Source organism: Oncorhynchus clarkii, chromosome 24 (assembly GCF_045791955.1).
Source record: "Oncorhynchus clarkii lewisi isolate Uvic-CL-2024 chromosome 24, UVic_Ocla_1.0, whole genome shotgun sequence".
Lineage (NCBI taxonomy): Eukaryota > Metazoa > Chordata > Actinopteri > Salmoniformes > Salmonidae > Oncorhynchus > Oncorhynchus clarkii.
The window spans coordinates 41,055,647-41,073,703 of record NC_092170.1 but is presented as its reverse complement, the minus strand read 5'-3'; the positions used below and the strand labels follow the sequence as shown (position 1 = coordinate 41,073,703).

The 18,057-nt window shown below is 49.0% G+C and overlaps 1 protein-coding gene across 3 annotated transcripts in view; it reads right to left on the bottom strand.

The window, feature by feature from the left end:
- LOC139382518 (SH2B adapter protein 2) overlaps positions 1-18,057 on the bottom strand; it is a 65,737-nt gene that overhangs the window by 16,253 nt on the left and 31,427 nt on the right. For all 3 annotated transcript variants that reach the window (XM_071126609.1, XM_071126610.1, XM_071126612.1), the window contains exons 4-7: positions 16,996-17,087; positions 16,612-16,712; positions 16,291-16,452; positions 12,312-12,517 (exon numbers count right to left, since the gene is read on the bottom strand). In XM_071126609.1, the coding sequence (XP_070982710.1) occupies positions 12,312-12,517; positions 16,291-16,452; positions 16,612-16,712; positions 16,996-17,087 (561 nt within the window). The remainder of the gene's footprint in view (positions 1-12,311; positions 12,518-16,290; positions 16,453-16,611; positions 16,713-16,995; positions 17,088-18,057) is intronic.

Genomic DNA, 18,057 nt, shown 5'->3' with positions numbered 1-18,057 from the left:
CCCTCAGAACACCTTCCTAATAATGAGTTGTCTCCTCCCTCAGAACACCTTCCTAATAATGAGTTGTCTCCTCCCCTCAGAACACCTTCCTAATAATGAGTTGTCTCCTCCCTCAGAACACCTTCCTAATAATGAGTTGTCTCCTCCGTCAGAACACCTTCCTAATAATGAGTTTGTCTCCTCCCTCAGAACACCTTCCTAATAATGAGTTGTCCCTCCCTCAGAACACCTTCCTAATAATGAGTTGTCTCCACCCTCAGAACACCTTCCTAATAATGAGTTGTCTCCTCCCCTCAGAACACCTTCCTAATAATGAGTTGTCTCCTCCCTCAGAACACCTTCCTAATAATGAGTTGTCTCCTCCCCTCAGAACACCTTCCTAATAATGAGTTGTCTCCTCCCTCAGAACACCTTCCTAATAATGAGTTGTCTCCTCCCCTCAGAACACCTTCCTAATAATGAGTTGTCTCCTCCCTCAGAACACCTTCCTAATAATGAGTTGTCTCCTCCCCTCAGAACACCTTCCTAATAATGAGTTGTCTCCTCCCTCAGAACACCTTCCTAATAATGAGTTGTCTCCTCCCCTCAGAACACCTTCCTAATAATGATTTGTCTCCTCCCTCAGAACACCTTCCTAATAATGAGTTGTCTCCTCCCCTCAGAACACCTTCCTAATAATGAGTTGTCTCCTCCCTCAGAACACATTCCTAATAATGAGTTGTCTCTTCCCCTCAGAACACCTTCCTAATAATGAGTTGTCTCCTCCCTCAGAACACCTTCCTAATAATGAGTTGTCTCCTCCCCTCAGAACACCTTCCTAATAATGAGTTGTCTCCTCCCTCAGAACACCTTCCTAATAATGAGTTGTCTCCTCCCCTCAGAACACCTTCCTAATAATGAGTTGTCTCCTCCCTCAGAACACCTTCCTAATAATGAGTTGTCTCCTCCCCTCAGAACACCTTCCTAATAATGAGTTGTCTCCTCCCTCAGAACACCTTCCTAATACTGAGTTGTCTCCTCCCTCAGAACACCTTCCTAATAATGAGTTGTCTCCTCCCTCAGAACACCTTCCTAATAATGAGTTGTCTCCTCCCCTCAGAACACCTTCCTAATAATGAGTTGTCTCCTCCCTCAGAACACCTTCCTAATAATGAGTTGTCTCCTCCCCTCAGAACACCTTCCTAATAATGAGTTGTCTCCTTCCTCAGAACACCTTCCTAATAATGAGTTGTCTCCTCCCTCAGAACACCTTCCTAATAATGAGTTGTCTCCTCCCTCAGAACACCTTCCTAATAATGAGTTGTCTCCTCCCTCAGAACACCTTCCTAATAATGAGTTGTCTCATCCCCTCAGAACACCTTCCTAATAATGAGTTGTCTCCTCCCTCAGAACACCTTCCTAATAATGAGTTGTCTCCTCCCTCAGAACACCTTCCTAATAATGAGTTGTCTCCTCCCTCAGAACACCTTCCTAATAATGAGTTGTCTCATCCCCTCAGAACACCTTCCTAATAATGAGTTGTCTCCTCCCCTCAGAACACCTTCCTAATAATGAGTTGTCTCCTCCCCTCAGAACACCTTCCTAATAATGAGTTGTCTCCTCCCTCAGAACACCTTCCTAATAATGAGTTGTCTCCTCCCCTCAGAACACCTTCCTAATAATGAGTTGTCTCCTCCCTCAGAACACCTTCCTAATAATGAGTTGTCTCCTCCCCTCAGAACACCTTCCTAATAATGAGTTGTCTCCTCCCCTCAGAACACCTTCCTAATAATGAGTTGTCTCCTCCCTCAGAACACCTTCCTAATGATGAGTTGTCTCCTCACTCAGAACACCTTCCTAATAATGAGTTGTCCCTCCCTCAGAACACCTTCCTAATAATGATTTGTCTCCTCCCTCAGAACACCTTCCTAATAATGAGTTGTCTCCTCCCCTCAGAACACCTTCCTAATAATGAGTTGTCTCCTCCCTCAGAACACATTCCTAATAATGAGTTGTCTCCTCCCCTCAGAACACCTTCCTAATAATGAGTTGTCTCCTCCCTCAGAACACCTTCCTAATAATGAGTTGTCTCCTCCCCTCAGAACACCTTCCTAATAATGAGTTGTCTCCTCCCTCAGAACACCTTCCTAATAATGAGTTGTCTCCTCCCCTCAGAACACCTTCCTAATAATGAGTTGTCTCCTCCCTCAGAACACCTTCCTAATAATGAGTTGTCTCCTCCCCTCAGAACACCTTCCTAATAATGAGTTGTCTCCTCCCTCAGAACACCTTCCTAATACTGAGTTGTCTCCTCCCTCAGAACACCTTCCTAATAATGAGTTGTCTCCTCCCTCAGAACACCTTCCTAATAATGAGTTGTCTCCTCCCCTCAGAACACCTTCCTAATAATGAGTTGTCTCCTCCCTCAGAACACCTTCCTAATAATGAGTTGTCTCCTCCGTCAGAACACCTTCCTAATAATGAGTTTGTCCCCTCCCTCAGAACACCTTCCTAATAATGAGTTGTCCCTCCCTCAGAACACCTTCCTAATAATGAGTTGTCTCCACCCTCAGAACACCTTCCTAATAATGAGTTGTCTCCTCCCCTCAGAACACCTTCCTAATAATGAGTTGTCTCCTCCCTCAGAACACCTTCCTAATAATGAGTTGTCTCCTCCCCTCAGAACACCTTCCTAATAATGAGTTGTCTCCTCCCTCAGAACACCTTCCTAATAATGAGTTGTCTCCTCCCCTCAGAACACCTTCCTAATAATGAGTTGTCTCCTCCCTCAGAACACCTTCCTAATAATGAGTTGTCTCCTCCCCTCAGAACACCTTCCTAATAATGAGTTGTCTCCTCCCTCAGAACACCTTCCTAATAATGAGTTGTCTCCTCCCCTCAGAACACCTTCCTAATAATGAGTTGTCTCCTCCCTCAGAACACCTTCCTAATAATGAGTTGTCTCCTCCCTCAGAACACCTTCCTAATAATGAGTTGTCTCCTCCCTCAGAACACCTTCCTAATAATGAGTTGTCCCTCCCTCAGAACACCTTCCTAATAATGAGTTGTCTCCTCCCTCAGAACACCTTCCTAATAATGAGTTGTCTCCTCCCCTCAGAACACCTTCCTAATAATGAGTTGTCTCCTCCCTCAGAACACCTTCCTAATAATGAGTTGTCTCCTCCCCTCAGAACACCTTCCTAATAATGAGTTGTCTCCTCCCTCAGAACACCTTCCTAATAATTAGTTGTCTCCTCCCCTCAGAACACCTTCCTAATAATGAGTTGGCTCCTCCCCCAGAACACCTTCCTAATAATGAGTTGTCTCCTCCCCTCAGAACACCTTCCTAATAATGAGTTGTCTCCTCCCTCAGAACACCTTCCTAATAATGAGTTGTCTCCTCCCTCAGAACACCTTCCTAATAATGAGTTGTCTCCTCCCCTCAGAACACCTTCCTAATAATGAGTTGTCTCCTCCCTCAGAACACCTTCCTAATAATGAGTTGTCTCCTCCCTCAGAACACCTTCCTAATAATGAGTTGTCTCCTCCCTCAGAACACCTTCCTAATAATGAGTTGTCTCCTCCCCTCAGAACACCTTCCTAATAATGAGTTGTCTCCTCCCTCAGAACACCTTCCTAATAATGAGTTGTCTCCTCCCCTCAGAACACCTTCCTAATAATGAGTTGTCTCCTCCCCTCAGAACACCTTCCTAATAATGAGTTGTCTCCTCCCTCAGAACACCTTCCTAATAATGAGTTGTCTCCTCCCTCAGAACACCTTCCTAATAATGAGTTGTCCCTCCTTCAGAACACCTTCCTAATAATGAGTTGACTCCTCCCTCAGAACACCTTCCTAATAATGAGTTGTCTCCTCCCCTCAGAACACCTTCCTAATAATGAGTTGTCTCCTCCCTCAGAACACATTCCTAATAATGAGTTGTCTCCTCCCCTCAGAACACCTTCCTAATAATGAGTTGTCTCCTCCCTCAGAACACCTTCCTAATAATGAGTTGTCTCCTCCCCTCAGAACACCTTCCTAATAATGAGTTGTCTCCTCCCTCAGAACACCTTCCTAATAATGAGTTGTCTCCTCCCCTCAGAACACCTTCCTAATAATGAGGTTTCTCCTCCCTCAGAACACCTTCCTAATAATGAGTTGTCTCCTCCCCTCAGAACACCTTCCTAATAATGAGTTGTCTCCTCCCTCAGAACACCTTCCTAATAATGAGTTGTCTCCTCCCCTCAGAACACCTTCCTAATAATGAGTTGTCTCGTCCCTCAGAACACCTTCCTAATAATGAGTTGTCTCCTCCCTCAGAACACCTTCCTAATAATGAGTTGTCTCCTCCCTCAGAACACCTTCCTAATAATGAGTTGTCCCTCCCTCAGAACACCTTCCTAATAATGAGTTGTCTCCTCCCTCAGAACACCTTCCTAATAATGAGTTGTCTCCTCCCCTCAGAACACCTTCCTAATAATGAGTTGTCTCCTCCCTCAGAACACCTTCCTAATAATGAGTTGTCTCCTCCCCTCAGAACACCTTCCTAATAATGAGTTGTCTCCTCCCTCAGAACACCTTCCTAATAATGAGTTGTCTCCTCCCCTCAGAACACCTTCCTAATAATGAGTTGTCTCCTCCCTCAGAACACCTTCCTAATAATGAGTTGTCTCCTCCCCTCAGAACACCTTCCTAATAATGAGTTGTCTCCTCCCTCAGAACACCTTCCTAATAATGAGTTGTCTCCTCCCCTCAGAACACCTTCCTAATAATGAGTTGTCTCCTCCCTCAGAACACCTTCCTAATAATGAGTTGACTCCTCCCTCAGAACACCTTCCTAATAATGAGTTGTCTCCTCCCTCAGAACACCTTCCTAATAATGAGTTGTCCCTCCCTCAGAACACCTTCCTAATAATGAGTTGTCTCCTCCCTCAGAACACCTTCCTAAAAATGAGTTGTCTCCTCCCCTCAGAACACCTTCCTAATAATGAGTTGTCTCCTCCCTCAGAACACCTTCCTAATAATGAGTTGTCTCCTCCCCTCAGAACACCTTCCTAATAATGAGTTGTCTCCTCCTTCAGAACACCTTCCTAATAATGAGTTGTCTCCTCCCCTCAGAACACCTTCCTAATAATGAGTTGTCTCCTCCCTTAGAACACCTTCCTAATAATGAGTTGTCTCCTCCCCTCAGAACACCTTCCTAATAATGAGTTGTCTCCTCCCTCAGAACACCTTCCTAATAATGAGTTGTCTCCTCCCCTCAGAACACCTTCCTAATAATGAGTTGTCTCCTCCCCTCAGAACACCTTCCTAATAATGAGTTGTCTCCTCCCTCAGAACACCTTCCTAATGATGAGTTGTCTCCTCACTCAGAACACCTTCCTAATAATGAGTTGTCCCTCCCTCAGAACACCTTCCTAATAATGATTTGTCTCCTCCCTCAGAACACCTTCCTAATAATGAGTTGTCTCCTCCCCTCAGAACACCTTCCTAATAATGAGGTGTCTCCTCCCTCAGAACACATTCCTAATAATGATTTGTCTCCTCCCTCAGAACACCTTCCTAATAATGAGTTGTCTCCTCCCCTCAGAACACCTTCCTAATAATGAGTTGTCTCCTCCTTCAGAACACCTTCCTAATAATGAGTTGTCTCCTCCCCTCAGAACACCTTCCTAATAATGAGTTGTCTCCTCCCTTAGAACACCTTCCTAATAATGAGTTGTCTCCTCCCCTCAGAACACCTTCCTAATAATGAGTTGTCTCCTCCCTCAGAACACCTTCCTAATAATGAGTTGTCTCCTCCCCTCAGAACACCTTCCTAATAATGAGTTGTCTCCTCCCCTCAGAACACCTTCCTAATAATGAGTTGTCTCCTCCCTCAGAACACCTTCCTAATGATGAGTTGTCTCCTCACTCAGAACACCTTCCTAATAATGAGTTGTCCCTCCCTCAGAACACCTTCCTAATAATGATTTGTCTCCTCCCTCAGAACACCTTCCTAATAATGAGTTGTCTCCTCCCCTCAGAACACCTTCCTAATAATGAGGTGTCTCCTCCCTCAGAACACATTCCTAATAATGATTTGTCTCCTCCCTCAGAACACCTTCCTAATAATGAGTTGTCTCCTCCCCTCAGAACACCTTCCTAATAATGAGTTGTCTCCTCCCTCAGAACACCTTCCTAATAATGAGTTGTCTCCTCCCCTCAGAACACCTTCCTAATAATGAGTTGTCTCCTCCCTCAGAACACCTTCCTAATAATGAGTTGTCTCCTCCCCTCAGAACACCTTCCTAATAATGAGTTGTCTCCTCCCTCAGAACACCTTCCTAATAATGAGTTGTCTCCTCCCTCAGAACACCTTCCTAATAATGAGTTGTCTCCTCCCTCAGAACACCTTCCTAATAATGAGTTGTCCCTCCCTCAGAACACCTTCCTAATAATGAGTTGTCTCCTCCCTCAGAATACCTTCCTAATAATGAGTTGTCTCCTCCCCTCAGAACACCTTCCTAATAATGAGTTGTCTCCTCCCTCAGAACACCTTCCTAATAATGAGTTGTCTCCTCCCCTCAGAACACCTTCCTAATAATGAGTTGTCTCCTCCCTCAGAACACCTTCCTAATAATGAGTTGTCTCCTCCCCTCAGAACACCTTCCTAATAATGAGTTGTCTCCTCCCTCAGAACACCTTCCTAATAATTAGTTGTCTCCTCCCCTCAGAACACCTTCCTAATAATGAGTTGGCTCCTCCCTCAGAACACCTTCCTAATAATGAGTTGTCTCCTCCCCTCAGAACACCTTCCTAATAATGAGTTGTCTCCTCCCTCAGAACACCTTCCTAATAATGAGTTGTCTCCTCCCTCAGAACACCTTCCTAATAATGAGTTGTCTCCTCCCCTCAGAACACCTTCCTAATAATGAGTTGTCTCCTCCCTCAGAACACCTTCCTAATAATGAGTTGTCTCCTCCCCTCAGAACACCTTCCTAATAATGAGTTGTCTCCTCCCTCAGAACACCTTCCTAATAATGAGTTGTCTCCTCCCTCAGAACACCTTCCTAATAATGAGTTGTCTCCTCCCCTCAGAACACCTTCCTAATAATGAGTTGTCTCCTCCCCTCAGAACACCTTCCTAATAATGAGTTGTCTCCTCCCTCAGAACACCTTCCTAATAATGAGTTGTGTCCTCCCCTCAGAACACCTTCCTAATAATGAGTTGTCTCCTCCCTCAGAACACCTTCCTAATAATGAGTTGTCTCCTCCCCTCAGAACACCTTCCTAATAATGAGTTATCCCTCCCTCAGAACACCTTCCTAATAATGAGTTGTCTCCTCCCTCAGAACACCTTCCTAATAATGAGTTGTCTCCTCCCTCAGAACACCTTCCTAATAATGAGTTGTCTCCTCCCTCAGAACACCTTCCTAATAATGAGTTGTCTCCTCCGCTCAGAACACCTTCCTAATAATGAGTTGTCTCCTCCCTCAGAACACCTTCCTAATAATGAGTTGTCTCCTCCCTCAGAACACCTTCCTAATAATGAGTTGTCTCCTCCCCTCAGAACACCTTCCTAATAATGAGTTGTCTCCTCCCTCAGAACACCTTCCTAATAATGAGTTGTCTCCTCCCTCAGAAAACCTTCCTAATAATGAGTTGTCTCCTCCCCTCAGAACACCTTCCTAATAATGAGTTGTCTCCTCCCTCAGAACACCTTCCTAATAATGAGTTGTCTCCTCCCCTCAGAACACCTTCCTAATAATGAGTTGTCTCCTCCCTCAGAACACCTTCCTAATAATGAGTTGTCTCCTCCCTCAGAACACCTTCCTAATAATGAGTTGTCTCCTCCCCTCAGAACACCTTCCTAATAATGAGTTGTCTCCTCCCTCAGAACACCTTCCTAATAATGAGTTGTCTCCTCCCCTCAGAACACCTTCCTAATAATGAGTTGTCTCCTCCCTCAGAACACCTTCCTAATAATGAGTTGTCTCCTCCCTCAGAACACCTTCCTAATAATGAGTTGTCTCCTCCCTCAGAACACCTTCCTAATAATGAGTTGTCTCCTCCCTCAGAACACCTTCCTAATAATGAGTTGTCTCCTCCCTCAGAACACCTTCCTAATAATGAGTTGTCTCCTCCCTCAGAACACCTTCCTAATAATGAGTTGTCTCCTCCCTCAGAACACCTTCCTAATAATGAGTTGTCTCCTCCCTCAGAACACCTTCCTAATAATGAGTTGTCTCCTCCCTCAGAACACCTTCCTAATAATGAGTTGTCTCCTCCCCTCAGAACACCTTCCTAATAATGAGTTGTCTCCTCCCTCAGAACACCTTCCTAATAATGAGTTGTCTCCTCCCCTCAGAACACCTTCCTAATAATGAGTTGTCTCCTCCCTCAGAACACCTTCCTAATAATGAGTTGTATCCTCCCTCAGAACACCTTCCTAATAATGAGTTGTCTCCTCCCTCAGAACACCTTCCTAATAATGAGTTGTCTCCTCCCTCAGAACACCTTCCTAATAATGAGTTGTCTCCTCCCTCAGAACAAGGTGGACTCTACAAGGTGTCTAAAGTGTTCCACAGGGATGCTGGCCCATGTTGACTCTACAAGGTGTTGAAAGCGTTCCACAGGGACGCTGGCTCATGTTGACTCCAATGCTCCCCACAGTTGTGTCCAGTTAGCTGGATGTCCTTTGGGTAGTGGACCATTCTTGATACAACACGGGAAACATTCACACACAGATACACAACTCAAACCGGTGTGCTGGGACTACCATAGTAGTATATTTCAAAGATGCTTAAATATTTAGTCTTGCCCCATTCACCCTCTGAGTGGCACAAATACACAATCCATGTCTCAATTGTCTCAAGGCTTAAAAATCATTCTTTAACCACCCGTCTCCTCCCCTTCATCTACATTGATTGAAGTGGATTTAACAGGTGACATCAATAAGGGGTCACAGTTTTCACCTGGATTCACCTGGTCAGTCTGTGTCATGGAAAGAGCAGGTGTTCCTAATGTTTTGTACTGAGTATATAGTTTCACTTCTAACACTGTACATTGAGAGAGATTGAAAGAGACAGAGAGAGAGAGAGACAGAGAGACACAGAGAGAGACAGAGAGAGACAGAGAGAGAGAGAGACAGCGAGAGAGAGACAGAGAGAGACAGAGAGAGAGAGAGAGACAGAGAGAGAGAGAGAGACAGAGAGAGAGAGAGAGAGAGACAGAGAGAGAGACAGAGAGAGAGAGAGAGAGACAGAGAGGGAGACAGAGAGACAGAGAGAGAGAGAGACAGAGAGAGAGACAGAGGGAGAGAGAGACAGAGAGAGAGACAGAGAGAGACAGAGAGAGAGAGAGACAGAGAGAGACAGAGAGAGAGAGAGAGAGATAGACAGAGAGAGACAGAGAGAGAGAGACAGAGAGAGAGACAGAGAGACAGAGAGAGAGAGAGAGACAGAGAGACAGAGACAGAGAGAGAGACAGAGAGAGAGAGAGACAGAGAGAGAGAGAGATAGAGAGGGGGGGGACAGAGAAAGAGAGGGGGGACAGAGAAAGAGAGGGGGGAGACATAGAAAGAGACCACTGTGACTGACACAAACTTAAGGAAAGCTTTGACTATGTACAGACTCAGAGAGAGGCCGCCGTAGGAAGACCTGGCTCTCAAGAGAAGACAGGCTATGTGCACACTGCCTACAAAATGAAGTGAGAACTGAGCTGCACTTCCTAACCTAATGCCAAATGTATGACCATATTAGAGACACATATTTCCCTCAGGTTACACAGATCCACCAAGAATAAGAAAATAAATCCAAGCAGGACATAATGCTGAACTGTTGGAGGAGAGTCACAGAATGCCAAGACTGACACTGGAGGAGAGGAGAAGAGCCCTGACTCCCTGAGACTGACACCGAAGGAGAAGAGCCCTGACTCCCTGAGACTGACACCGAAGGAGAAGAGCCCTGACTTCCTGAGACTGACACCGAAGGAGAAGAGCCCTGACTTCCTGAGACTGACACCAAAGGAGAAGAGCCCTGACTTCCTGAGACTGACGCCGAAGGAGAAGAGCCCTGACTCCCTGAGACTGACACCGAAGGAGAAGAGCCCTGACTCTCTGAGACTGACACCGGAGGAGAAGAGCCCTGACTCCCTGAGACTGACACCAAAGGAGAAGAGCCCTGACTCCCTGAGACTGACACCGAAGGAGAAGAGCCCTGACTCCCTGAGACTGACACCGAAGGAGAAGAGCCCTGACTCTCTGAGACTGACACCGGAGGAGAAGAGCCCTGACTCCCTGAGACTGACACCGAAGGAGAAGAGCCCTGACTCCCTGAGACTGACACCGAAGGAGAAGAGCCCTGACTCCCTGAGACTGACACCGAAGGAGAAGAGCCCTGACTTCCTGAGACTGACACCGAAGGAGAAGAGCCCTGACTCCCTGAGACTGACACCGAAGGAGAAGAGCCCTGACTTCCTGAGACTGACACCGAAAGAGAAGAGCCCTTACTCCCTGAGACTGACACCGAAGGAGAAGAGCCCTTACTCCCTGAGACTGACGCCGACATCAGCCTCAGAGGGCATGGGAACAGACCTGCTGCCTCAGAGGGCATGGTAACAGCCATGCTTCCCCAGAGGGCATGGTAACAGACCTGCTGCCTTAGAGGGCATGGGAACAGACCTGCTGTCATCAGCCCCAGAGGGCATGGTAACAGACCTGCTGCCCCAGAGGGCATGGTAACAGACCTGCTGCCCCAGAGGGCATGGTAACAGACCTGCTGTCATCAGCCTCAGAGGGCATGGGAACAGACCTGTCTGTCATCAGCCCCAGAGGGCATGGTAACAGACCTGTCTGTCATCAGCCCCAGAGGGCATGGTAACAGACCTGCTGCCTCAGAGGGCATGGTAACAGACCTGCTGCCTCAGAGGGCATGGTAACAGACCTGCTGCCTCAGAGGGCATGGTAACAGACCTGCTGCCCCAGAGGGCATGGTAACAGACCTGCTGCCCCAGAGGGCATGGTAACAGACCTGCTGTCATCAGCCCCAGAGGGCATGGTAACAGACCTGCTGCCCCAGAGGGCATGGTAACAGACCTGCTGCAATCAGCCCCAGAGGGCATGGTAACAGACCTGCTGCCCCAGAGGGCAGGGTAACAGACCTGCTGTCATTAGCCTCAGAGGGCATGGTAACAGACCTGTCTGTCATCAGCCCCAGAGGGCATGGTAACAGACCTGTCTGTCATCAGCCTCAGAGGGCATGGTAACAGACCTGTCTGTCATCAGCCTCAGAGGGCATGGTAACAGACCTGCTGCCTCAGAGGGCATGGTAACAGACCTGCTGCCTCAGAGGGCATGGTAACAAACCTGCTGCCTCAGAGGGAAGGGTAACAGACCTGCTGTCATTAGCCTCAGATGGCATGGTAACAGACCTGCTGCCATCAGCCCCAGAGGGCATGGTAACAGACCTGCTGCCCCAGAGGGCATGGTAACAGACCTGCTGCCCCAGAGGGCATGGTAACAGACCTGCTGCCCCAGAGGGCATGGTAACAGACCTGCTGCCTCAGAGGGCATGGTAACAGCCATGCTTCCCCAGAGGGCATGGTAACAGACCTGCTGCCTTAGAGGGCATGGGAACAGACCTGCTGTCATCAGCCCCAGAGGGCATGGTAACAGACCTGCTGCCCCAGAGGGCATGGTAACAGACCTGCTGCCCCAGAGGGCATGGTAACAGACCTGCTGCCCCAGAGGGCATGGTAACAGACCTGCTGTCATCAGCCTCAGAGGGCATGGTAACAGACCTGCTGTCATCAGCCCCAGAGGGCATGGTAACAGACCTGCTGTCTCAGAGGGCATGGTAACAGACCTGCTGCCCCAGAAGGAATGGTAACAGACCTGCTGTCTCAGAGGGCATGGGAACAGACCTGCTGTCATCAGCCCCAGAGGGCATGGGAACAGACCTGCTGCCCCAGAGGGCATGGTAACAGACCTGCTGCCCCAGAGGGCATGGTAACAGACCTGCTGCCTCAGAGGGCATGGTAACAGACCGGTCTGTCTGTTTCATGAAGGGGAGGAAGAAGAGATAGGCCGCCAGTAATTGGCTCACCTTGGCGTTGCCCTGTATGTGATTGGCTCACCTTGGCGTTGCCCTGTACGTGATTAGCTCCCCTTGGCGTTGCCCTGTATGTGATTGGCTCACCTTGGCGTTGCCCTGTATGTGATTAGCTCACCTTGGCGTTGCCCTGTATGTGATTGGCTCACCTTGGCGTTGCCCTGTATGTGATTGGCTCACCTTGGCGTTGCCCTGCATGTGATTGGCTCACCTTGGCGTTGCCCTGCATGTGATTGGCTCACCTTAGCTTTGCCCTGGAAATTAAAGGTGAGGACGTACTCTCCCGGCCGCGTCTCGCTTTGGCGAATCACAAACAGCCCGTGGCTCCTAGCGCCGCCCGCCAGCACCAGTTGGGCCGCCCGTACGCGTGACAACGTCCCGTGGAACCATGGGTAGGTTGCCAGGCTGGGGTCAGCCTCCGCCTCAGTCGCTACCTCACCTGAAACCCCTGAAGGGAGGAGAAAAAGAGGTGAGATCACATGGTAAAGATGGACCACACCCCCTCTGACTTCTTCAAACTACAGTGCCTTGCGAAAGTATTCGGCCCCCTTGAACTTTGCGACCTTTTGCTAAATTTCAGGCTTCAAACATAAAGATATAAAACTGTATTTTTTTGTGAAGAATCAACAAGTGGGACACAATCATGAAGTGGAACGACATTTATTGGATATTTCACACTTTTTTAACAAATCAAAAACTGAAAAATTGGGCGTGCAAAATTATTCAGCCCCTTTACTTTCAGTGCAGCAAACTCTCTCCAGAAGTTCAGTGAGGATCTCTGAATGATCCAATGTTGACCTAAATGACTAATGATGATAAATACAATCCACCTGTGTGTAATCAAGTCTCCGTATAAATGCACCTGCACTGTCTCAGAGGTCCGTTAAAAGCGCAGAGAGCATCATGAAGAACAAGGGTTATCAGCGTTCATCCACTCGTAACACATGTCCAGCCTCCAAACAGGAAGAGACTTCAGTCTCTTAACCAATAAGAAGTGTCCAACTGATTCCACGAAGAGCCGAGTGTCAGGGGGGGGGGGGGGCTCGATTGAGGAATTAAGGTCACTAATTAGTAAGGAACTCCCCTCACCTGGTTGTCTAGGTCTTAATTGAAAAGGTAAAAGCCACAACAACAAAAACCCGCAGACACCCGGTCCTTCCGTGGAATGCTAGGCTACCCTGCCTCCTCTACACTCTAACCACTAGGCTACCCTGCCTCCTCTACACTCTAACCACTAGGCTACCCTGCCTCCTCTACACTCTAACCACTAGGCTACCCTGCCGCCTCTACACTCTAACCACTAGGCTACCCTGCCTCCTCTACACTCTAACCACTAGGCTACCCTGCCTCCTCTACACTCTAACCACTAGGTTACCTGCCTCCTCTACACTCTAACCACAAGGCTACCCTGCCTCCTCTACACTCTAACCACTAGGTTACCTGCCTCCTCTACGCTCTAACCACTAGGCTACCCTGCCTCCTCTACACTCTAACCACTAGGCTACCCTGCCTCCTCTACACTCTAACCACTAGGTTACCTGCCTCCTCTACACTCTAACCACTAGGCTACCCTGCCTCCTCTACACTCTAACCACTAGGCTACCCTGCCGCCTCTACACTCTAACCACTAGGCTACCCTGCCTCCTCTACACTCTAACCACTAGGCTACCCTGCCTCCTCTACACTCTAACCACTAGGTTACCTGCCTCCTCTACACTCTAACCACTAGGCTACCCTGCCTCCTCTACACTCTAACCACTAGGTTACCTGCCTCCTCTACACTCTAACCACTAGGCTACCCTGCCTCCTCTACACTCTAACCACTAGGTTACCTGCCTCCTCTACACTCTAACCACTAGGCTACCCTGCCGCCTCTACACTCTAACCACTAGGCTACCCTGCCGCCTCTACACTCTAACCACTAGGTTACCTGCCTCCTCTACACTCTAACCACTAGGCTACCCTGCCTCCTCTACACTCTAACCACTAGGTTACCTGCCTCCTCTACACTCTAACCACTAGGCTACCCTGCCGCCTCTACACTCTAACCACTAGGCTACCCTGCCGCCTCTACACTCTAACCACTAGGCTACCCTGCCTCCTCTACACTCTAACCACTAGGCTACCCTGCCGCCTCTACACTCTAACCACTAGGCTACCCTGCCGCCTCTACACTCTAACCACTAGGCTACCCTGCCTCCTCTACACTCTAACCACTAGGCTACCCTGCCGCCTCTACACTCTAACCACTAGGCTACCCTGCCGCCTCTACACTCTAACCACTAGGCTACCCTGCCTCCTCTACACTCTAACCACTAGGCTACCCTGCCGCCTCTACACTCTAACCACTAGGCTACCCTGCCGCCTCTACACTCTAACCACTAGGCTACCCTGCCTCCTCTACACTCTAACCACTAGGCTACCCTGCCGCCTCTACACTCTAACCACTAGGCTACCCTGCCGCCTCTACACTCTAACCACTAGGCTACCCTGCCTCCTCAAACTATAACCACTAGGCTACCCTGCCGCCTCTACCACTAGGCTACCCTGCCGCCTCTACACTCTAACCACTAGGCTACCCTGCCGCCTCTACACTCTAACCACTAGGCTACCCTGCCGCCTCTACACTCTAACCACTAGGCTACCCTGCCGCCTCTACACTCTAACCACTAGGCTACCCTGCCGCCTCTACACTCTAACCACTAGGCTACCCTGCCGCCTCTACACTCTAACCACTAGGCTACCCTGCCGCCTCTACACTCTAACCACTAGGCTACCCTGCCTCCTCTACACTCTAACCACTAGGCTACCCTGCCTCCTCTACACTCTAACCACTAGGCTACCCTGCCGCCTCTACACTCTAACCACTAGGCTACCCTGCCGCCTCTACACTCTAACCACTAGGCTACCCTGCCGCCTCTACACTCTAACCACTAGGCTACCCTGCCGCCTCTACACTCTAACTACTAGGCTACCCTGCCGCCTCTACACTCTAACCACTAGGCTACCCTGCCGCCTCTACACTCTAACCACTAGGCTACCCTGCCGCCTCTACACTCTAACCACTAGGCTACCCTGCCGCCTCTACGCTCTAACCACTAGGCTACCCTGCCGCCTCTACACTCTAACCACTAGGCTACCCTGCCGCCTCTACACTCTAACCACTAGGCTACCTGCCTCCTCTACACTCTAACCACTAGGCTACCCTGCCGCCTCTACACTCTAACCACTAGGCTACCCTGCCGCCTCTACACTCTAACCACTAGGCTACCCTGCCGCCTCTACACTCTAACCACTAGGCTACCCTGCCTCCTCTACACTCTAACCACTAGGCTACCCTGCCGCCTCTACACTCTAACCACTAGGCTACCCTGCCGCCTCTACACTCTAACCACTAGGCTACCCTGCCGCCTCTACACACTAACCACTAGGCTACCCTGCCGCCTCTACACTCTAACTACTAGGCTACCCTGCCGCCTCTACACTCTAACCACTAGGCTACCCTGCCGCCTCTACACTCTAACCACTAGGCTACCCTGCCGCCTCTACACTCTAACCACTAGGCTACCCTGCCGCCTCTACGCTCTAACCACTAGGCTACCCTGCCGCCTCTACACTCTAACCACTAGGCTACCCTGCCGCCTCTACACTCTAACCACTAGGCTACCCTGCCGCCTCTACGCTCTAACCACTAGGCTACCCCGCCGCCTCTACACTCTAACCACTAGGCTACCCTGCCGCCTCTACACTCTAACCACTAGGCTACCTGCCTCCTCTACACTCTAACCACTAGGCTACCCTGCCGCCTCTACACTCTAACCACTAGGCTACCCTGCCGCCCGGCTTGAACGTGTCCACTGCAGTCCGACCGTGTCTCGATGTGGGCAACTCATCTCTGCCTTGGCCAAACTTCTATGTTTTGAAGAGTAGGCCACTCGTTGTCAAGTCCATTCCGTCCGCGCGTGTCACGCCTCTGACAAGCGGTAATGATAACGTGGTGTAATGGCCGACAGTTTTCTTGACATTTTGTTTTAATAATTGTCAGGTGTTTACAGGTACGGCCTAATCCCCTGCTATTTATTTACATTCACACCTGGTTTTATCCCAAAAAACGACAGTCATACGTGCGTACAGTTGATGTTTCGGGCGGACCCGGGAATCGAACACACTATCCTGCCATTGCAAGCGCTCCCTACCAGCCGAGCCTACAGTTCCTCTTACCTGTGGCGGGACTTTTCCCCTGGGCCTCTGGGCACTGGAGGAAACGCTCCAGTGGAACATGGGAAGGGTGCTGGGTGAAGGGTAGTTCTCTGCAGTGGACAGAGGGGGCGCTATACAGTGCTGCTGCTGAGCCACAGGATCTGTCAGGGACACGATGGACACCTGGACACAAACAACATAACATACTCTACGTAACACGACACAACATTACACAGCCAGATTGACAGCACATCCATTTCCTCTCAAAAGGCAATGTATGAGGTTACGAGTGTGTGTGTGTGTGTGTGTGTGTGTGTGTGTGTGTGTGTGTGTGTGTCTCACCCTCTGACAGAAGCTCACAGCTGCAGGAGGCCACCATGGAGAACTCTTTAGACGCCTGGCCGTTGGGACATGACGCCAGCTCAATGTCATCTCCACTGTCCCTGTGCCACCCACACACACACACACACACACACACACACACACACACACACACACACACACACACACACACACACACAATGTATGTCTGTTTACGGCCGTCCAAAAAACACGCCGTGACTGAACAGACAAACTCACTGTACCAGAAGAACTCAGCGTGAAATAGTGTGAGAGAGGGGGGGGGGGGGGATCTGTCAAAAACTCTCTTACAGGGTGATTAATTGACTGTGAGCTGTTCCCTCCCTCCCTCCTTAGAGAACAGTAAATATTTATCCCTCCATTTACCCAGGGTCCATGCAGTCCTGGATGTCAGACACCCAGGAGTTTTTTTGCAGCGAGTCGATGGTCTCCAAGATATATTCACCTCCATTTTCCACCTGTGGAGAGAAAACACACCAAACCACAGAATATAACAGTTACTGTTTGTGAGTCCAGAGGAGAGCCAGACAGACTTCTGAACACACTGCAAGAAAGAGAAGTAGGCAGTTAGTTTGGTTTTGTCGGGTCAGGGAGTCGTGTCTATAAGGTAATGTTGTGAGAGAACAGAACAGGGAGAAGACAGAGTAATGTTGTGAGAGAACAGAACAGGGAGAAGACAGGGTAATGATGTGAGAGAACAGAACAGGGAGAAGACAGAGTAATGTTGTGAGAGAACAGAACAGGGAGAAGACAGAGTAATGTTGTGAGAGAACAGAACAGGGAGAAGACAGAGTAATGTTGTGAGAGAACAGAACAGGGAGAAGACAGGGTAATGTTGTGAGAGAACAGAACAGGGAGAAGACAGAGTAATGTTGTGAGAGAACAGAACAGGGAGAAGACAGGGTAATGTTGTGAGAGGTAGAACAAGGAGAAGACAGAGTAATGTTGTGAGAGAACAGAACAGGGAGAAGACAGGGTAATGTTGTGAGAACAGAACAGGGAGAAGACAGGGTAATGTTGTGAGAGAACAGAACAGAGAGAGACAGGGTTGTGTTGTGAGAGAACAGAACAGGGAGAAGACAGGGTAATGTTGTGAGAGAACAGAACAGGGAGAAGACAGGGTTGTGTTGTGAGAGAACAGAACAGAGAGAAGACAGGGTAACGTTGTGAGAGAACAGAACAGGGAGAAGACAGGGTAATGTTGTGAGAGAACAGAACAGGGAGAAGACAGGGTAATGTTGTGAGAGAACAGAACAGGGAGAAGACAGGGTAATGTTGTGAGAGGTAGAACAGGGAGAAGACAGGGTAATGTTGTGAGAGGTAGAACAGGGAGAAGACAGGGTAATGTTGTGAGTGGTAGAACAGGGAGAAGACAGGGTAATGTTGTGAGTGGTAGAACAGGGAGAAGACAGGGTAATGTTGTGAGTG